This window comes from Taudactylus pleione, unplaced genomic scaffold (assembly GCF_031769625.1).
Source record: "Taudactylus pleione unplaced genomic scaffold, aTauple2 ptg000833l, whole genome shotgun sequence".
NCBI classification, from domain to species: Eukaryota; Metazoa; Chordata; class Amphibia; order Anura; family Myobatrachidae; genus Taudactylus; species Taudactylus pleione.
Window position 1 is genome coordinate 958,932 of NW_028285235.1, and position 16,082 is coordinate 975,013.

At 47.7% G+C, this 16,082-nt stretch overlaps 1 protein-coding gene across 1 annotated transcript; it reads right to left on the reverse strand.

The window, feature by feature from the left end:
* Positions 1-8,880: 8,880 nt before the first annotated feature.
* Positions 8,881-14,339, reverse strand: LOC148474551 (beta-1,3-galactosyltransferase 5-like). Its single transcript, XM_088458446.1, has 2 exons — positions 13,718-14,339; positions 8,881-9,317 (listed from the first exon to the last, which is right to left on the reverse strand). The coding sequence occupies exons 1-2, from the start codon at positions 14,337-14,339 to the stop codon at positions 8,881-8,883; spliced, it is 1,059 nt and encodes a 352-aa protein (XP_088314572.1).
* Positions 14,340-16,082: the final 1,743 nt, after the last annotated feature.

Below are 16,082 nucleotides of genomic sequence, written 5' to 3' on the forward strand. Positions count from 1 at the left end.
GTCTGTTTGACATACAAAGACAAAACACAATCTAACTTTTAAAAAAGGGAAATCCTTGCAGGAACTTATGTCAGGCTAAACTATCTTGGTTTTGGTTTTTAAAAATGAGCCACAACGTATATTTGTCTTTAAAAATTTATTTGGCAAATACAACAAAAAAAAAAAAACTAATGCCGAAGGAGGCCAGACAGCCGGTCGAGGGCCACCAGAAGGCCGATTACATGGTGGCGCATCTGCCCCACAACATCCGCCACCTCTTGCCGACGCCTCTGTTCCTCTGTGGGTGAGAAAAGTGTGTGGGTTAATACAACAATAGGGAATCCACAGAAAAACATTAAAAAAAAAACAAATCACTCCTAAACCCAAAAACATAAATAAAAAGGGTGGCCTGGCAAAAATACAAGGCCTAGGTACAAATTCCCACAGGTGTGATATGTGTATGTTGAAATCACCAGGAAGAGGTAAAGGCAAACCTTCACAATCACCAAAAGTCAAGCCACAAAAACACGAAGAAAGGCACGACACATGATTACATACAAACAGTTTGTGCTTTAAAAAAAAATAATAAAAAACATACCGGGAAACAAATCGGGAGCTCCGGCAAAACCTCCATGATCCTCCTCGGAGGATCCGTCATTCCCCAAAGAATGGGGCGGAGTTATGCTGGACTCCGGGGAGGGGGTAATTGGAAGAGGGGTGGGTGGAGGAGAGGGGGAAGTGGGACGGAGGGGAAGGAGGCCCGACATTTCCGGGAGAGGGTCTGGGAAGGATGGGGAGGAGTGGGGAATAGGCGAAAGATTTGGGGTGGAGTGTTGGCTGGGGGTTGGGGAGAGTGGGCGGGAACGCCGACGTTGACGGCGGAGTCTTGGCTGTCCCCCTAAAATATGTCAAATAAATTGCGTTTAGTTTATGGACAAATCCGGGCAAACAAACAAACAAAAAAAAAGAAATAAAACCAAAAAAAATAGCAGTAGAATTAAAAATTCATAAAAAGAGGGAAAACATGCAGACGCAGATATGAGTACAAATAATAAATAGAACAGACAGGAAAACATGCACACGCAGATATGAGTACAAATAATAAATAGAACAGACAGGAAAACATGCAGACGCAGATATGAGTACAAATAATAAATAGAACAGACAGGAAAACATGCAGACGCAGATATGAGTACAAATAATAAATAGAACAGACAGGAAAACATGCACACGCAGATATGAGTACAAATAATAAATAGAACAGACAGGAAAACATGCACACGCAGATATGAGTACAAATAATAAATAGAACAGACAGGAAAACATGCAGACGCAGATATGAGTACAAATAATAAATAGAACAGACAGGAAAACATGCACACGCAGATATGAGTACAAATAATAAATAGAACAGACAGGAAAACATGCACACGCAGTTTGCCCCACAAACACAAACATTAAAACCACAATACATAACACTTACTTGCCAGGATCTGCATGCGAAAGCATGCCAGCAAGCGGGGCGTTCGCCGTTGCAGGTCGGACCACCTGCGCTCCAGCTGCCCGATGTTGCGGCGTGATCCGAAGGACCGCAGGCGGGACCGTACCTCCGCATACGCGGAGCGCTTCTGCCGGTTGGTCATGGGTTCTGGCTGGCTGGTGATCCGGCGATCCATGACCTCCGTAAGCACCAGCAGCTCACGCCTGGTGAATGCGGAGGCTCTCATGATGGCAATGGTGTTTTTCTTAAAAATCATTTTTGATAAAGTGTGTAAAAATTTTCTGATTGGCTAATGTATTTTGGAAATTAACAGGAGCAATTTTATTGGTTAGTGTATGAGTCATGTGTTCGACAGGGCCAGAAATCTCTGGAGAGTTAGGATAGGCTTGATGCAGTGACATGCGTAAGCAAATTTAAATAAAGAAATGAACCCAGGGAAATATGCGGGGATCCACAGCAATAGAACAATTGTTTAATTGTGGTTCACATGTTTTTTAAACAATAAAAGCGAATGTTTCATCCGTACGTATTCTGCGGGTAAACACAAACACAGACAAGAGTAAAGTTTCTTGCATTGTGTTGAAAAAAAACAAACAATTAAGCTAATTGATACATTGATTGGCATGATACGATTGATGGAGGTAGGCAGAATAAAGGAGCAGGTAATCGACATCTGACAAGGCCACTTCCTGTTTATACTTGTGCGTGCGTTCCTTTCAAGCCATTTCGGGGATGTACGCTCGCTATTTCGTACGCTCGTTAGTTAGAGGAGGGGTCGTCAGAGTTTAGGGAGGAATTTTAGATGCGAACGAAAATACGAGCGAGCCATTGAATTTAAATATTTTTGTACGTACGCCTAACGTACGTGCGCCCGCTTGCGTGCGGCTCTGAATGAGGGCCAATGTTTGATATTCTTTATTTACACCACACCACACAATCAACCCGCCACCCACCGCCACCAGGGGTGGTGGGGATAGCCCCGGGCTATCAGCCTGGGCCTGGGGTGCCCTGGAGAGGGTGACCCCTTTATTGGGGGGGTCCCCAGCTCTCCAGGGATCCCCAGCCTGGGCTGACTAGCGGTTAGGGCTGATGCTGCAGCTGGGGGGCCCGGTGAAAGGCCTCCCCTGGCTGTGGCATCAGCCCCCCGCTAGAAAAAGTCCAGTGCTGGTTCTGGAACATACAGGGGAACCCTACTAATTTTTTTCCCCTGTATTTCCAGAACCAGTACCGGATCAGAGCCCAGAGCTGGTTGCGCAGAATACGGGGGACCCCTACGTCGTTTGTCCCCCGTATTTTGGCAACCAGCGCTGGTTCTGACTAGCCCGGTGCTGGTTGTGCTTAAGTACAGGGGACCCCTACGTCGTTTGTCCCCTGTATTTAAGCACACCCAGCACTGGGTTACTAATGCCCGGGGCTGGTTGCTCTTTTTTGGGGGGGTGCACGCCATTTTTTTCTTTTTTTACACAGGTTTTTTTTTTTTTTTTACCACAGCAGCACAGACGGGTCTCACGGACCTGTCATTGCTCTGTGCCAATCACACAGATGCATGTAGCACGGATCTCCCGGGTTCGTGCTACATGCAAATGGGCAACATAACGCTGATTGGCTTCCTGTCTGCCACTGCAGTGCCACTCCTAGATGGGCCACGTGTTTGTGCCGCCCCCTTGTGTCGCTTAGCATAGTCATCCAGCTTCCTCGGTGCAACCTTTTGGCCTAAAAACAATATTGTGAGGTGTGAGGTGTTCAGAATAGAGTGGAAATGAGTGGAAATTAATGTTATTGGGGTTATTAATAGCGTAGGAAGAAAAAAAGGCCCATTTATGTGATTTTAGCGTTTTTTTTTATTTTTTAAGAAAAAATCCAGATCCAAAACACAAAACCCAGAACCCAAAACACGGAAGGGTGGTTTTGGCAAAACCAATCCAGATCCAAAACACGAAGAAAGATCCAGATCCAAAACCAAAACACAAAACACGAAAAGTGGCCGGTGCACACCCCTAATATATACATATATATGTGTGTTCGCTATATATATATATCTGTATACATATAAAGATATATATATATCGATAGATATCACCGAGCCTCTGATTAGGAATGGCAACCGACTATCGATGGTTGCAAACCATCGATGGTCTGACTGAAAACAAGTGGTTTGCCATCATTGTTGCACTATCGATGGCAACCCTCGATTGATGTTTAGGAAACATCAGCAGTTGTGGTCTACACAGATCTCAACCAATCGCTAAACAAATTGATGGCTTCTAATGATGGTTGAACCATCAATGGTACAGCTGTCAATGGCCGTCACTACAGTATAACATGAAAATTGCTATTTTTATGGTATACCTTGTTTTAAAAAAATATTTTTTTCAAATAAAATAGTGATGGATAAGTTTAAAATGATGTCCTTGACCTAATTCAATCATAAAAGAAACCGACAATTTTGGAGTGGTTTTTGGAAAAAAGAATTCGTCAGTTAAGTGGAAATTAGAGAGTGGGTGGCAGATCGGAAACCCAACACTCCGGAGAAAGCAGCAGACCTAGCCGACGAGTTCACAGCTAACAGGCCCCGGGGGAAAGGAGCTAACCCGGTAGAGAGGTCTGCCCCCTGACAGCCCCAACAAGACCAGAATCCCTACCTGGCAACCTAGCGGCCGGCCCCACTACACACCCCAGCTCCGCAAATGACCAATGTAAGGCCGCAGGGCCCAGCTCTTCTGGAGCCTCGGTGTGCTTTGACTGGTAGGGCATGTGCAACGAGACTGTCCGTGGGGAAGAGAACAATTTCTGGGTGCCCAACCAGCTGTGCCCAGGGTAGCTGTGTGCCAGGAAATGACATTTGGGGGTGGGGAGGGGGACTGCATTCCTGATATGCCAGAGGCGGAGGAAGTAGCATACCAAGTGGAGGTGGTAGCAGCTATTGGGAAAGCTACCCCAGATATCATGAAGGCCCACCTACAGCCTGTTAAAGTTAATGGGCAGGAACTGCAAGGATTTAGAGACTCCGGGGCCTCCCTTACCCTAGTCCAACTGGAGTTAATCCCTCCTTGCCAACTACTGGAGAAACAGAAAATTAAAATCTCCTTGGCAGGAGGGCAGATCACCATTATCCCCATGGCCCAGGTACACTTGGATTGGGGCCTACACTCAGGGGAAGTGGAGATGGGACTTTTGGGTGGGTTATTTTGGGTGGGTTACCCACCCATGTTATTCTGGGAAATGATCTGGGCAGTGGTTTGGCTAGTTATTTTGTTGGAGCTATCACCCGGAGCCAAGTGCAGTCATTGGCAACAGCACCCGAGGACCCTCTCAGGCCAGCAACGGGGGTCTCGGTGGGATCAATGGCCACAACTCCTGACCTGTCACTGGTGAATAACAGTGAACCAGACTTGTTTAACTGTATTGGGAATCTGGGAGAGCTAGATATGGCGGCATTTAGAGAAGCCCAACGAACAGACCCTTCCCTAGTTAGCCTCCACAGTGCAGCAGAACGGGCAGATTGGGGACCTCAGGGGGATCGCATCCAGTGGGAAGAGGGAGACTGTACAAGGTACCTGCAAAAGCAGACCCCTTAGAGCCCGAAGTCCTAAGGAAACAGTTGATTGTTCCCCAGCAGTACCGTACCCGGTTGCTAGCACTTGCCCATGACACTCCCTTAGCAAGCCACTTAGGGGTTCGTAAAACCCGTGCCCGGCTATTACGGCACTTCTTCTGGCCTGGAATAAGCCAGGCGGTAAAATGGTAAAGGGAATCCTGCGAGGTATGTCAACGCCTCGGGGGGCCCTCACCTCGAGCTCCCCTACAACCCATGCCTGTCATAAGCGAGCCATTTAAGAGAGTGGCCATGGACATTGTTGGGCCTTTTAAGAACCAGAGCCTAACAGGGAAGAAATACACACTGACCGTAGTTGACTACGCGACTAGATACCCTGAGGCAGTGGCCCTGACATCCATAGATGCTGAGCATATCGCCCTGGCTCTCATGGATATCTTTAGCTGGGTAGGATTTCCCCAAGAAATAGTTATCGATCAGAGGGTCTCATTCAGACCCGCTTGCGAGCGCAGGACGCTCGCAAGCAGGTCGATGGTACCCAAATGTGCATGCGCACGACGGAGGGAGCTCCGTCGTGCGCATGCGCGAGACCCGGATAGCGACAGCCAAGCTGTCGCTCCGGGTCTCACACCAAAGGGGGCATGCTGTCGATGGTGAGTGACAGCACGCCCCCTTTGGTGGGCGTGCCGGGGGTGTGGCTGCCAGACGGAGGTGTTCCCATAGAAACGCCTACCATCTGGGGCTGGCCCTACTGACATCACTAGTGATGTCAGTCGGAGTGATTTTGGCTCTGATAGAGCCAAAATCACTCCAGAGCTTGCGGCAGCGAGACCCTACTGCAGGGTCTCGTCGCAAGCCCGATGGTCGCGATGGTCTTGACCATCGCGACCATCATCATGGACGCTTGCATAAGCTGTGGGTGGTAACCCACAGCTATGCGAGCGTCCAAAAGGCCGCTCCAAATTTACCTAGGACGGCCCTGATTCAGAGCGAGCGCTCTGGTCAGAGCGTCCGGCTCTGAATCAGGGCCAGAGTACACAATTTCAAGGGGACTTCCTGCAAACAGTATGGGACAAATTTGGGTTCCATTCCTTCTGCACGACGGCCTACCATCCCCAGACGAATGAGCTCTGCGAGAGGATTAATAGAATCCTAAAACAGTTGCTGCGGGCATATGCTGAGTCAGAGGGGGGGATTGGGAGAAGTCATTGCAGCAGCTATTATTTGCATACTGCAAGATTCCACCGGATTCTCTCCTTTTCAAGTTATTATATGCGCGAAGGGTACGAGGGCCTCTAGACCTAGTCCAGGAACCTGAGGTTCCTGTCCTGGAGTTTGTAGTCCAAATGAGGGAGAGATTGCAGCTATTGATGCAGCTTGCGCATGACCACATGCTGGAGGCACAGAAACGGCAGCACCAGTACTACAACCAGCGGGCGCACGAAGGGGAGATAGATGTTGGGCAGAAAGTGATGGTGCTAGTACCTGACCGAAAGCACAAGTTACAAGCAACCTGGGCAGGACCCTATACCATAGTGGGTCGTCAGGGCCAGGAAGATTATATTATTGCCCTAGGTCCAATAGGGAAGCGGGTGGGTACCTACCACATAAATGGGTTATAGGAGTATGTAACCAGAGAAATAGGGGCTGTGGCAATCTGCTGCCCACCTATGGATGACCCAGAGACTGACCCTATCCCTGACATTTTAGCAGAAACCAGAAAGGATCTAGGGGTAGAGGCAGTGCCCATAGGCTCACATTTAACAGACTCCCAGGCCAGACAGATGAGGGAAGTGTTGGAGGTAGAGAGACCTCAATTCACCAGCAGACCAGGGCGCACCCATGTAGTGGCCCATCATAGCGACACTGGGGAGGCTCGGCACATCAGTCCTGAGTGCTGGACATAGTCAAAAAAGAGGTTGATGAGATGCTGGCACTTGGGGTCATTGTACCATCCAATAGTCCCGGGGCTGCCAGTATAGTCTTAGTATTGTTAGGTAGCGGAGATCAGCGCTACACCTGCTTGTGGGCGGGTATATATGTGCTGTACAATATTGATATGAGAAGGATTCTAGTCTGGTCGTGTGCACTACGCTTTAGTCCTATTATGGATACCAGGACATGAATTAAATAGTAAACCGCACCCTAACCACAGTGGTCTCCTCTATCCTGCACAGAAGACACCATCAACCACCCACATCAGTTCACAGTACTGACAAACTTTCTACAGCAGAACTGCAATACAGCATGAGATAGCGGGACGCCGCTCATTCCTCCTTTTTTCCATACTGACATTAATACAATAGACCTCATAGGGTCTGAGTACAGCGAGTACAGTGTTCTCACCTTATATTATACTGCTCCCCCCCCCTTATTTCCTTTTGAGACAATAGTGCCCATGAGCAGCTGTATAGCTACTACATTGCAGACACGTTGTCCTATCCCTTTAACAGTCAGTTAACTGGTTGATCATTCATTGCTTGCTTTCTAATGACATATGTATTTCAAATATAATTGTTGTTCCTAGTAACATACTGGTTTTGTTTTGTATTCGGTGTGCCAGTTTATACAGCGGCTCCATTGGTACAGTCTGCATGGCAGTGCGGGTCCATAAAAGGTGCGCAGTATACATAGGCCATGTAAATAAATATAAAAAATAACACACATGAGCAAATACTCCAAACATAATGGCATTAAAAATGTAAACATAAAACACATACAATTAAATTAGAAAAACAACGAAATGTGATAGATTCCCATTATATAGTTCTGTTCAGAGGGGGCCGGCGAAGTGTAGGATGCCTCTAAGTGGCAATATTAAATATGAACCGTCCAGGATGCCCCTAGGTGGCAATAACACGCATGAATGGTCCAGGATGCCTTTAGGTGGCAATAACATGAATGGCCCAGGATGCCTCTAGATGACAACAACAACATGAATGATCCAGGATGCCACTAGGTGGTAGTTAAATACATGAATGTTCCAGGATGCCTCTAGGTGGCAGTTACACACATGAATGTTCCAGGATGCCTCTAGGTGGCAGTTAAACACATGCATGGTCCAGGATGCCTCTTTGTGGCAGTTATACACATAAATGGTCCAGGATGACTCTAGATTGCAATAACACACATGAATTGTCCTGGATGCTTCTAGGTGGCAATGATACATATGAATGGTCCAGGATGCCACTAGATAATAAGAACACAAATGAATGGTCCAGGATGCCTCTAGGTGACAATTACACACATGCATGGTCCAGGATGACTCTAGATTGCAATAACACACATGAATGGTCCAGGGTGCCTTTAGATGCCAATAATACTGTATACATGAATGGTCCAGGGTGACTCTAGTTGGTAATAAATACAGATGAATGCTACAGGGTGCCTCTAGATCATACCTCCCAATATGACCCATTCCAGGATGGACAAAATGCTCTGTTCCTGGATTTCCCGCTTAATTTATGATTGTCATCAGCTGTGTTGAATTAGTTAATTGATAAGAATGGTGTTTCAGCACAGGTGACGGCAATCATAAATTTAGAGGAAAGTCCATTAACAGAGCATTTTATCCCTCCTGGAATGGGTCATGTTGCTCTATATGGCAATAACACTCATGAATGGTCCACGATGCCTCTAGCTGCCAATAATACACATAAATGGTTCAGAATGCCTTTAGATGGCAATAACACATGAATGGTCCAGGATGTCATTAGGTGGCAATAATAAACGTATGGTCCAGGATGTCATTAGGTGGCAACAATAAACGTATGGTCCAGGGAACCCCTGGATGGCAATAATAAACATGAATGAAAATAGCTCTTTGCTCCTACACTAATTACTTCTAGCACTTTGCACTCTTTACCTCCTTCCAGCATTTTACTAATTCTTCTTGGACCAGCCCATGGACAACCAAAGCTTGACGATACTGGCAGGCATCAAACTTCAGTCCAAACACGTGAAAGCGAGCATCATGTTTGTAGGTTAGATTGGCTGCCAGAGCCAAGAAACCAAAATATACATCATCCAATGGAAAAACAGGGATCTTCTGGGACTTCTCATAGAGAAGCTTCGCTGAGAGTCCGGGGAAGATGAAGCCTCCACCCAATAGGAAAGTGGGATAGATGTCAGATGGGAAGACCATTTTAGAAACCTGATACTTGGAGTAGCGCATGACAGGTGAATGAGGCCGCATATATCCATGTAGCACCCTTGGGCTGGTGACATGTTCCTTTATGTATTGGACCAACGCATGAGGATTGACATACTCATCGTCATCACCTTGAAATAAAGCAGGAATATGTCAATATATTAATGTTTCACTGTATGGTATAATTTGATACAGTCAGTCTAGTACAGGGTCAGTAAGTAACATAGGAGGAGGACAACAGAAAAGTAACATTTACACTCTCCATCTCCTCCCCTGGCCTCCCTCCTTGGCCTCTCTGCCTCTCCTCCCTTGGCCTCTCTGCCTCTCCTCCCCTGGCCACTCTCTCTCTCCTCCCCTGGCCTCTCTCCTTCTCCTCCCCTGGCCTCTCTCTTCTCCTCCCCTGGCCACTTTCTTCTCCTACCCTGGCCACTCTCCCACTTTACCCCTGGCCACCCTCCTTGGCCTCTCTGCCTCTCCTCCCTTGGCCTCTCTGCCTCTCCTCCCCTGGCCTCTCTCCTTCTCCTCCCCTGGTTACTCTCCTTCTCCTCCCCTGGCCTCTCTGCCTCTCCTCCCTTGGCCTCTCCTCCCCTGGCCACTCTCTCTCCTCCCCTGGCCTCTCTCTTCTCCTCCCGTGGCCATGCTCCCACTTTACCCCTAGCCTCCCTCCATCCTTTAACACCTCTCCGAAAGCCAGTTTGCAATCTCCTCCTAGATGTCTTAGCACTTCCTGAGGCCAAGACCCAACTTAGGAGATGATTCGGAGTTGGATGCACATTGCATCTGAATGCAGAACATGGTGTATGATGTGATGCATGATGTGTGCAAAGTTGCAAGTACTTGTGCAAAAGGCGACTGATGTGCAGTAGGCTTTTCTGGGCGACAAGTATCAAGCTGCATGGAGCGGATGTATCTGATGGGTGTGTCATGGGCATGTTTGTAAAGTTACGTGTGCTTTTAAGTTACCTATACTGGGAAGGGACACCTGTGTCTGATGCATCTCTTGCAACCAGCATGGGGCTAATGATGACGGTTGCATCTGTGGATGCTAGACCAGTGGGCGGGATTTGCAACGTACTTTGGTAGATTGTCGCAGTAGTAAATTAAAGTACTGTGCTTCATCTATAGGGAACAGCAGCCACAAAAGCATCACAATCAGGCTCTTATTGTTTTCCCCTCCTCCCCCTCTTTCTCTCTGTTAATATCATCACCCTCTCTCCTATCCCCCGCTGATTTAGTGTTACCCTCAACTCTGCTCTCTCCCTCACTCCCCATATTCAGGCCATCTCTCCATTTTTCCATCTCCAGCTTAGAAATATCGACAAAATTCTGCCTGTCCTCACCTTGATGCCACAAAAACTTTAATTTACAGTCTCATCATAACCCGCCTAAATTACTGTAACCTCCTTCTCTCTGGTCACCCTCTCTAACCATTCTCCACTTTAACCTGTTCTCAATACTATTGCTCATTTCATTTTCCCTCTGCAGCATGCTTCACTGGCTCCCTATCCTACTCTGGCTCCCTCTCCTACTCTGGCTCCCTCTCCAACTCTGGCTCCCTCTCCAACTCTGGCTCCCTATCCTACTCTGGCTCTCTATTCTATTCTGGCTCTCTATTCTACTCTGGCTCCCTCTCCTTCTCTGGCTCCCTCTCCAACTCTGGCTCCCTCTCCAACTCTGGCTCCCTATCCTACTCTGGCTCTCTATTCTATTCTGGCTCTCTATTCTACTCTGGCTCCCTCTCCTTCTCTGGCTCCCTCTCCTACTCTGGCTCCCTCTCCTTCTCTGCCTCCCTATCCTACACTGGCTCCTTCTCCTACTCTGGCTCACTCTCCTACTCTGGCTCCCTCTCCTTCTCTGGCACCCTGTCCTACTCTGTCTCCCTATCCTTCTCTGGCTCCCTCTCCTACTCTGGCTCTCTATTCTACTCTGGCTCTCTATTCTACTCTGGCTCCCTCTCCAACTCTGGCTCCCTATTCTACTCTGGCTCTCTATTCTACTCTGGCTCCCTCTCCAACTCTGGCTCCCTCTCCTTCTCTGGCTCCCTATCCTACTCTGGCTCCCTCTCCTTCTCTGGCTCCCTATCCTACTCTGGCTCTCTATCCTACTCGGGCTCTCTATCCTACTCTGGCTCCCTCTAATACTCTGGCTCCTTCTCCAACTCTGGCTCCCTCTCCTTCTCTGGCTCCCTCTCCTTCTCTGGCTCCCTATCCTACACTGGCTCCCTATCCTTCTCTGGCTCCCTATCCTACACTGGCTCCCAGTGGCATAAGTAGGGCAGGCCACTGGGGCTCATGCCCTGAGCAATGTAGGACCGGTGACACTGGAGGGGCACCGCCGGCCACGGTACCGGCCAGTCCTAGTTAGGCAGTGTAGTGCCGACCGAAACTGGAATATATTTGTCTATTAATCAATAGACAAAAAAATATATATGTGCCTTTATCATGAGGCCTTATAATTGGTATATTTTACATTTGGGGTGAGCATTTGGGCGTAGGGGCTGGTCTGGCTGGGCCTCCTCAGGGCATCACCACTTAATACACATAGTTGCTTCTCACATCACCTTTTATGTTTGTTTATTATTCATGTATTTTTTCACATATATTTTAACCTCTCATTCCACACTTATTGATTACTCGCACACATCTATACTTTACACTGCACTGTCACTCTTTTTCCATTTTCGTGTGATGCCCTGGGGGGGTATTGGGCTGGATGATTTTTTTGGGGTGCACTGCGTCCCGGACCTGAACCCCTTGGTGTTAGGGACTGCTAGTAACAGAGAAGCCGTGACGTGGCCTAGCAGCCTCCCATGTATTTGCAAATGCATGCAACTAATATCTCTGAATTTCTATTACCATATAGTCTTCATATATTGTTGCAGGTGTTATTCAGTGTGCTGTGGAACAATAGGGGTTTAAACCCCCCTTCTTTTTCTACTTAGTATGACCCCTCCCTTTCATGCACCTGATTAGTACTGCTAGATTGATTGAGCAGCTGCCATTTTTGTTTGATAATTTGCACTCACCATATTGTCTCTTTCAATTACCATGTCCTCACTTTTCACTATGCTATCCTAGCTGTTACCATAAATCTTATACAGTTCCCTCCCCAACGCTTTCCCTCTACACTGACCCATTTTCTTCAGTACTGGTCTTGCTCTGATGAGTATCTCTGGAGGAAGTTGTGCTCTCATACTGACATTTTTTATTCATTCACTTTAATTCTCATTCTATAGATTTCTTTCAGCCACTAAACAATCTTACTTCAAAGCCTTCATCTCCTTCCAGGCCTCAAACCATCACCATCTCTGATACCTTAAACTCCCTCCTCTACCCCCCCTCTTCTCCCTCAGAGTGCTTTATTTTGCCACCCACTCCAAAATAGAATCCTTAAGGTTCCACCTCCGTCTCCCTATCCCCTCCTAATAGAGCTGCCAACCTATTCCTCCTTCACCTGATCTCCAGGGTGAGAAGTCTATTCCTTCCTCTCCTTTTTTCTACCTCCCTCATGACCACTAATTCCGAAGTCCTCTGATTGCTCCTTCCGACAGCATGCGCATATATGCATCCACCATGTGGAACCCACCCTCTCTGTAGTGGAGTTGCGGAGTAGTCTTAGCAATGGTGCCCGAGTCTACTGTGCTTGTGCAGGTCTTCAGGAATATGCCCCCACACCATGTTCCCATTGATTTCTCTGCCGCGCAAGCGCAAATCTCTGTGAAAATGGAAGTAATGCCATTTTGAAATTCTAGTTTCTGCAGTGCTGGCGCTGGATTTCGGAGATTTAAGTATAATGTATGAGTGAGTGCACACATTATAGACACAACCATGCCCCTATAGATTGTAAGCTTATGTGAGCAGAGTCTCAGCGCTTTGGTCTTTTCTACATGATTTGCGAATTGCTCACTGTAAAAATGTATCTATGTGAATTTGGGTTGGATACGGGATCCCGGCAGTCAGAATACAGACAGTGGTGTCCTGACAGTTAGAATATCCACACAATTACATAGGTGTACTAACACCTCACCCTAACCCACCCTTCCTGCAGCGTAACCGTAACTGTCCCCTCCCGCAGCCTAACCCTAACCCTCCCTATCCCGCAGCCTGACCCTAACCCTCCTCCTAGAGCCTAACCCCCCCAAACTCCAGCCTGACTCTAACCCTCTCCCCCATAGCCTGACCAAAACCCTACTCCTTGAGCCTAACCCTAACCCTAATACTTACCATCAGGATGTCAGCAGTCGGGATTATAACTGCAGATGGAATTCCAGTGCCGGTATTCTGACCACCAGCATTATGACTGCCAGGATACTGACTACATCCCATGAATTTATATAATGTCTGTTTTAGTTTGTACTTATGTATCCTGTTGACAGCTTTATCCCTTTGTATTGCACTATGGAACTCTTGTGGTGCATTAGATATTAAAAGATAATAATAATAATAATAATAATAATAATAATAATAATAATAATAATAATAATAATGTCTTAGACATGACATGTTGGACCAACTGATACTTACAAACTGACCTTTGTATATAAAAGACACCTGTGGGATGTGGTGGTGCAGCCATTCCAGGAAGCAACGTTCCTTCAGAGATAAGTTGTAATGTGCCTCAGTGATGTCCCACTGTAGAATGTCCCCAAATTCTCGGCTCTCTGCGGCCACTATCTCCATGTGCCCAAGCACGTCTGTTCGGCCCACCAAAAATATTGGCTTCACCCTGTAACCATCTATTTCCCATTCACGAGCCCAAGTTTGTCTGAGGGCCTCTCTCCTGACTCCTGTCTTTGGGTGGGATTTGATTGCCAGGATGACAAGTGGCCTTGTGGCCTGGGTCTCTCTCTTTGGGTCATGAATCACTGAGCAGATATAATTCTGTAGATGAGGAAACTCCACCAGGAATCGTGAGAGGTTCAAATGATAAGTATGCACTCCATCATTCAGGGTGACGGACTCTCTCGGAGGACGTAAGGTGAGGGGGGCGGCATTGCTGGTTGAGGTGATATTGACAAACTTTAGCCACAAATATGATGAATGATGTAATAATTTCCCTCTCGCCATCCCGATATCCAAAAACATTGTTCTGATCAGCAGCGTCAGGGTGAAAACCAGCAAAGTGCTGTACAAGACAAACACCTGGATCTTCATAGTAACCTGGTAACACAAATGGTGGAGGTGGGTCAAAAAGAAACTCTGTTGGTTGAACAAAAGACACTCTAATTCAACCATAATACAATGCATATTATACAAAAAGCCAATCGGTCCCTTCAGTCCTTCGATCAATATTCTATTTTTTCTTTTTTTTTTTCTAGAGGAATATCAATAACAATTAGGATCTTTAACATTCATTTATTTGATGCTTTCATATTACACAGCGCTGTTCAGAAAATATTCAGCGATTTACATCAGTCCATGTCCATAAGTACGTTCCCTAGAATAGCCGGGGACTCGCGCAGCCGACAGTGGCAGTCTCACTCTCAATACAAATCCAGGCGGCTGCTACATTTGCATGTAATCGCACAGCTGATGCATAAAATGTAGCAGATGTGACAGTATTAGCGCCCGGCTCTGAATCAGGCCCAGTATGTATCTGGTAGGTTAATTGGCACCAGCCGATTGTTGGAGAGGAGTGCGCTCCTGCGCTGGTCCTTTTCTCCCTACTGTGATTCCGGCTAGGCACCTTTGCCAAGATGGTCGCTGGTGCACTAGTGCCATACATGCCGACATTTCACTCCCTCCTTCCGGGAGGGAGCTGTCGGGCTTCTCGGCGGGGGGCGGGTCGCAGCGAAAAGGGGGCATGGCCAGGCGATGATTAACATTTTGGGGCGGAGCACGGGGGTGTGGCAGCGCGATCGCGTCATCACAGCTCCGCCCCCTCTTCACAATGCCGTTTTTAAAGGCATTGTGAGGCAGGGGGCGGGGCAGTGATGACGCGATTCAGCGCGAATCGCGTCACTGGCCCCTCCGCTGCTGGGATTTTTATGGTAAGTGCAGGGGGGGGGCGGACGGGTCGCTGGTGCCCGGGAGACTTGCCTGCCTTCCCGGGAGGTCGGGAGCGGCACATGATTTTCGGGAGGCTCCCAACCAAATCGGGAGGGTAGGCAAGTATGACTAGTGCACATGGGCGACCCTGCGCCATTACTGTGTTGAGTGTTGCACTATGCTGTACTGTGCTATACCACCCCAGGGGCAAATGCAGGATTTCTAGAGGGGGGTTTGTAAATGCAGGATTTTAAAGCAAGTGTGACAAGTCCATGAAGAGGGCATAATAAGCACTTAACCAGCTATAATATACGTCATACAAAGTATAATGTACTGTACTGTAGGTAGTAGCCGCCCCCTCTCACATATAGGAGCCGCCCCTCTCACATATAGGAGCCGCCCCCTCTCACATAGAGGAGCCGCCCCCTCTCACATATAGGAGCAGCCCCCTCTCACATATAGGTGCAGCCCCCTCTCACATATAGGAGCAGCCCCCTCTCACATATAGGAGCTGCCCCCTCTCACATATAGGATCCGCCCCCTCTCACATATAGGAGCAGCCCCCTCTCACATATAGGACCCGCCCCCTCTCACATATAGGAGCTGCCCCCTCTCACATATAGGAGCCGCCCCCTCTCACATATAGGTGCCGCCCCCTCTCACATATAGGTGCCGCCTCCTCTCACATATAGGAGCCACCCCCTCTCACATATAGGAGCCGCCCTTTGCAGTTTGAAACTTGAAACTCAGTATAAATTTATGATATATAGTTCATGCAAATATAGATCTGCAGTATTCCTCTCCAAAATATCAATTACTAATACACTTCCTTAGACAGCACAGCTGATGTATAAGCCAGAACCATGAGCTAGGAGCAGTGTTGTAATTATCATGGGCTCCAATATCCTC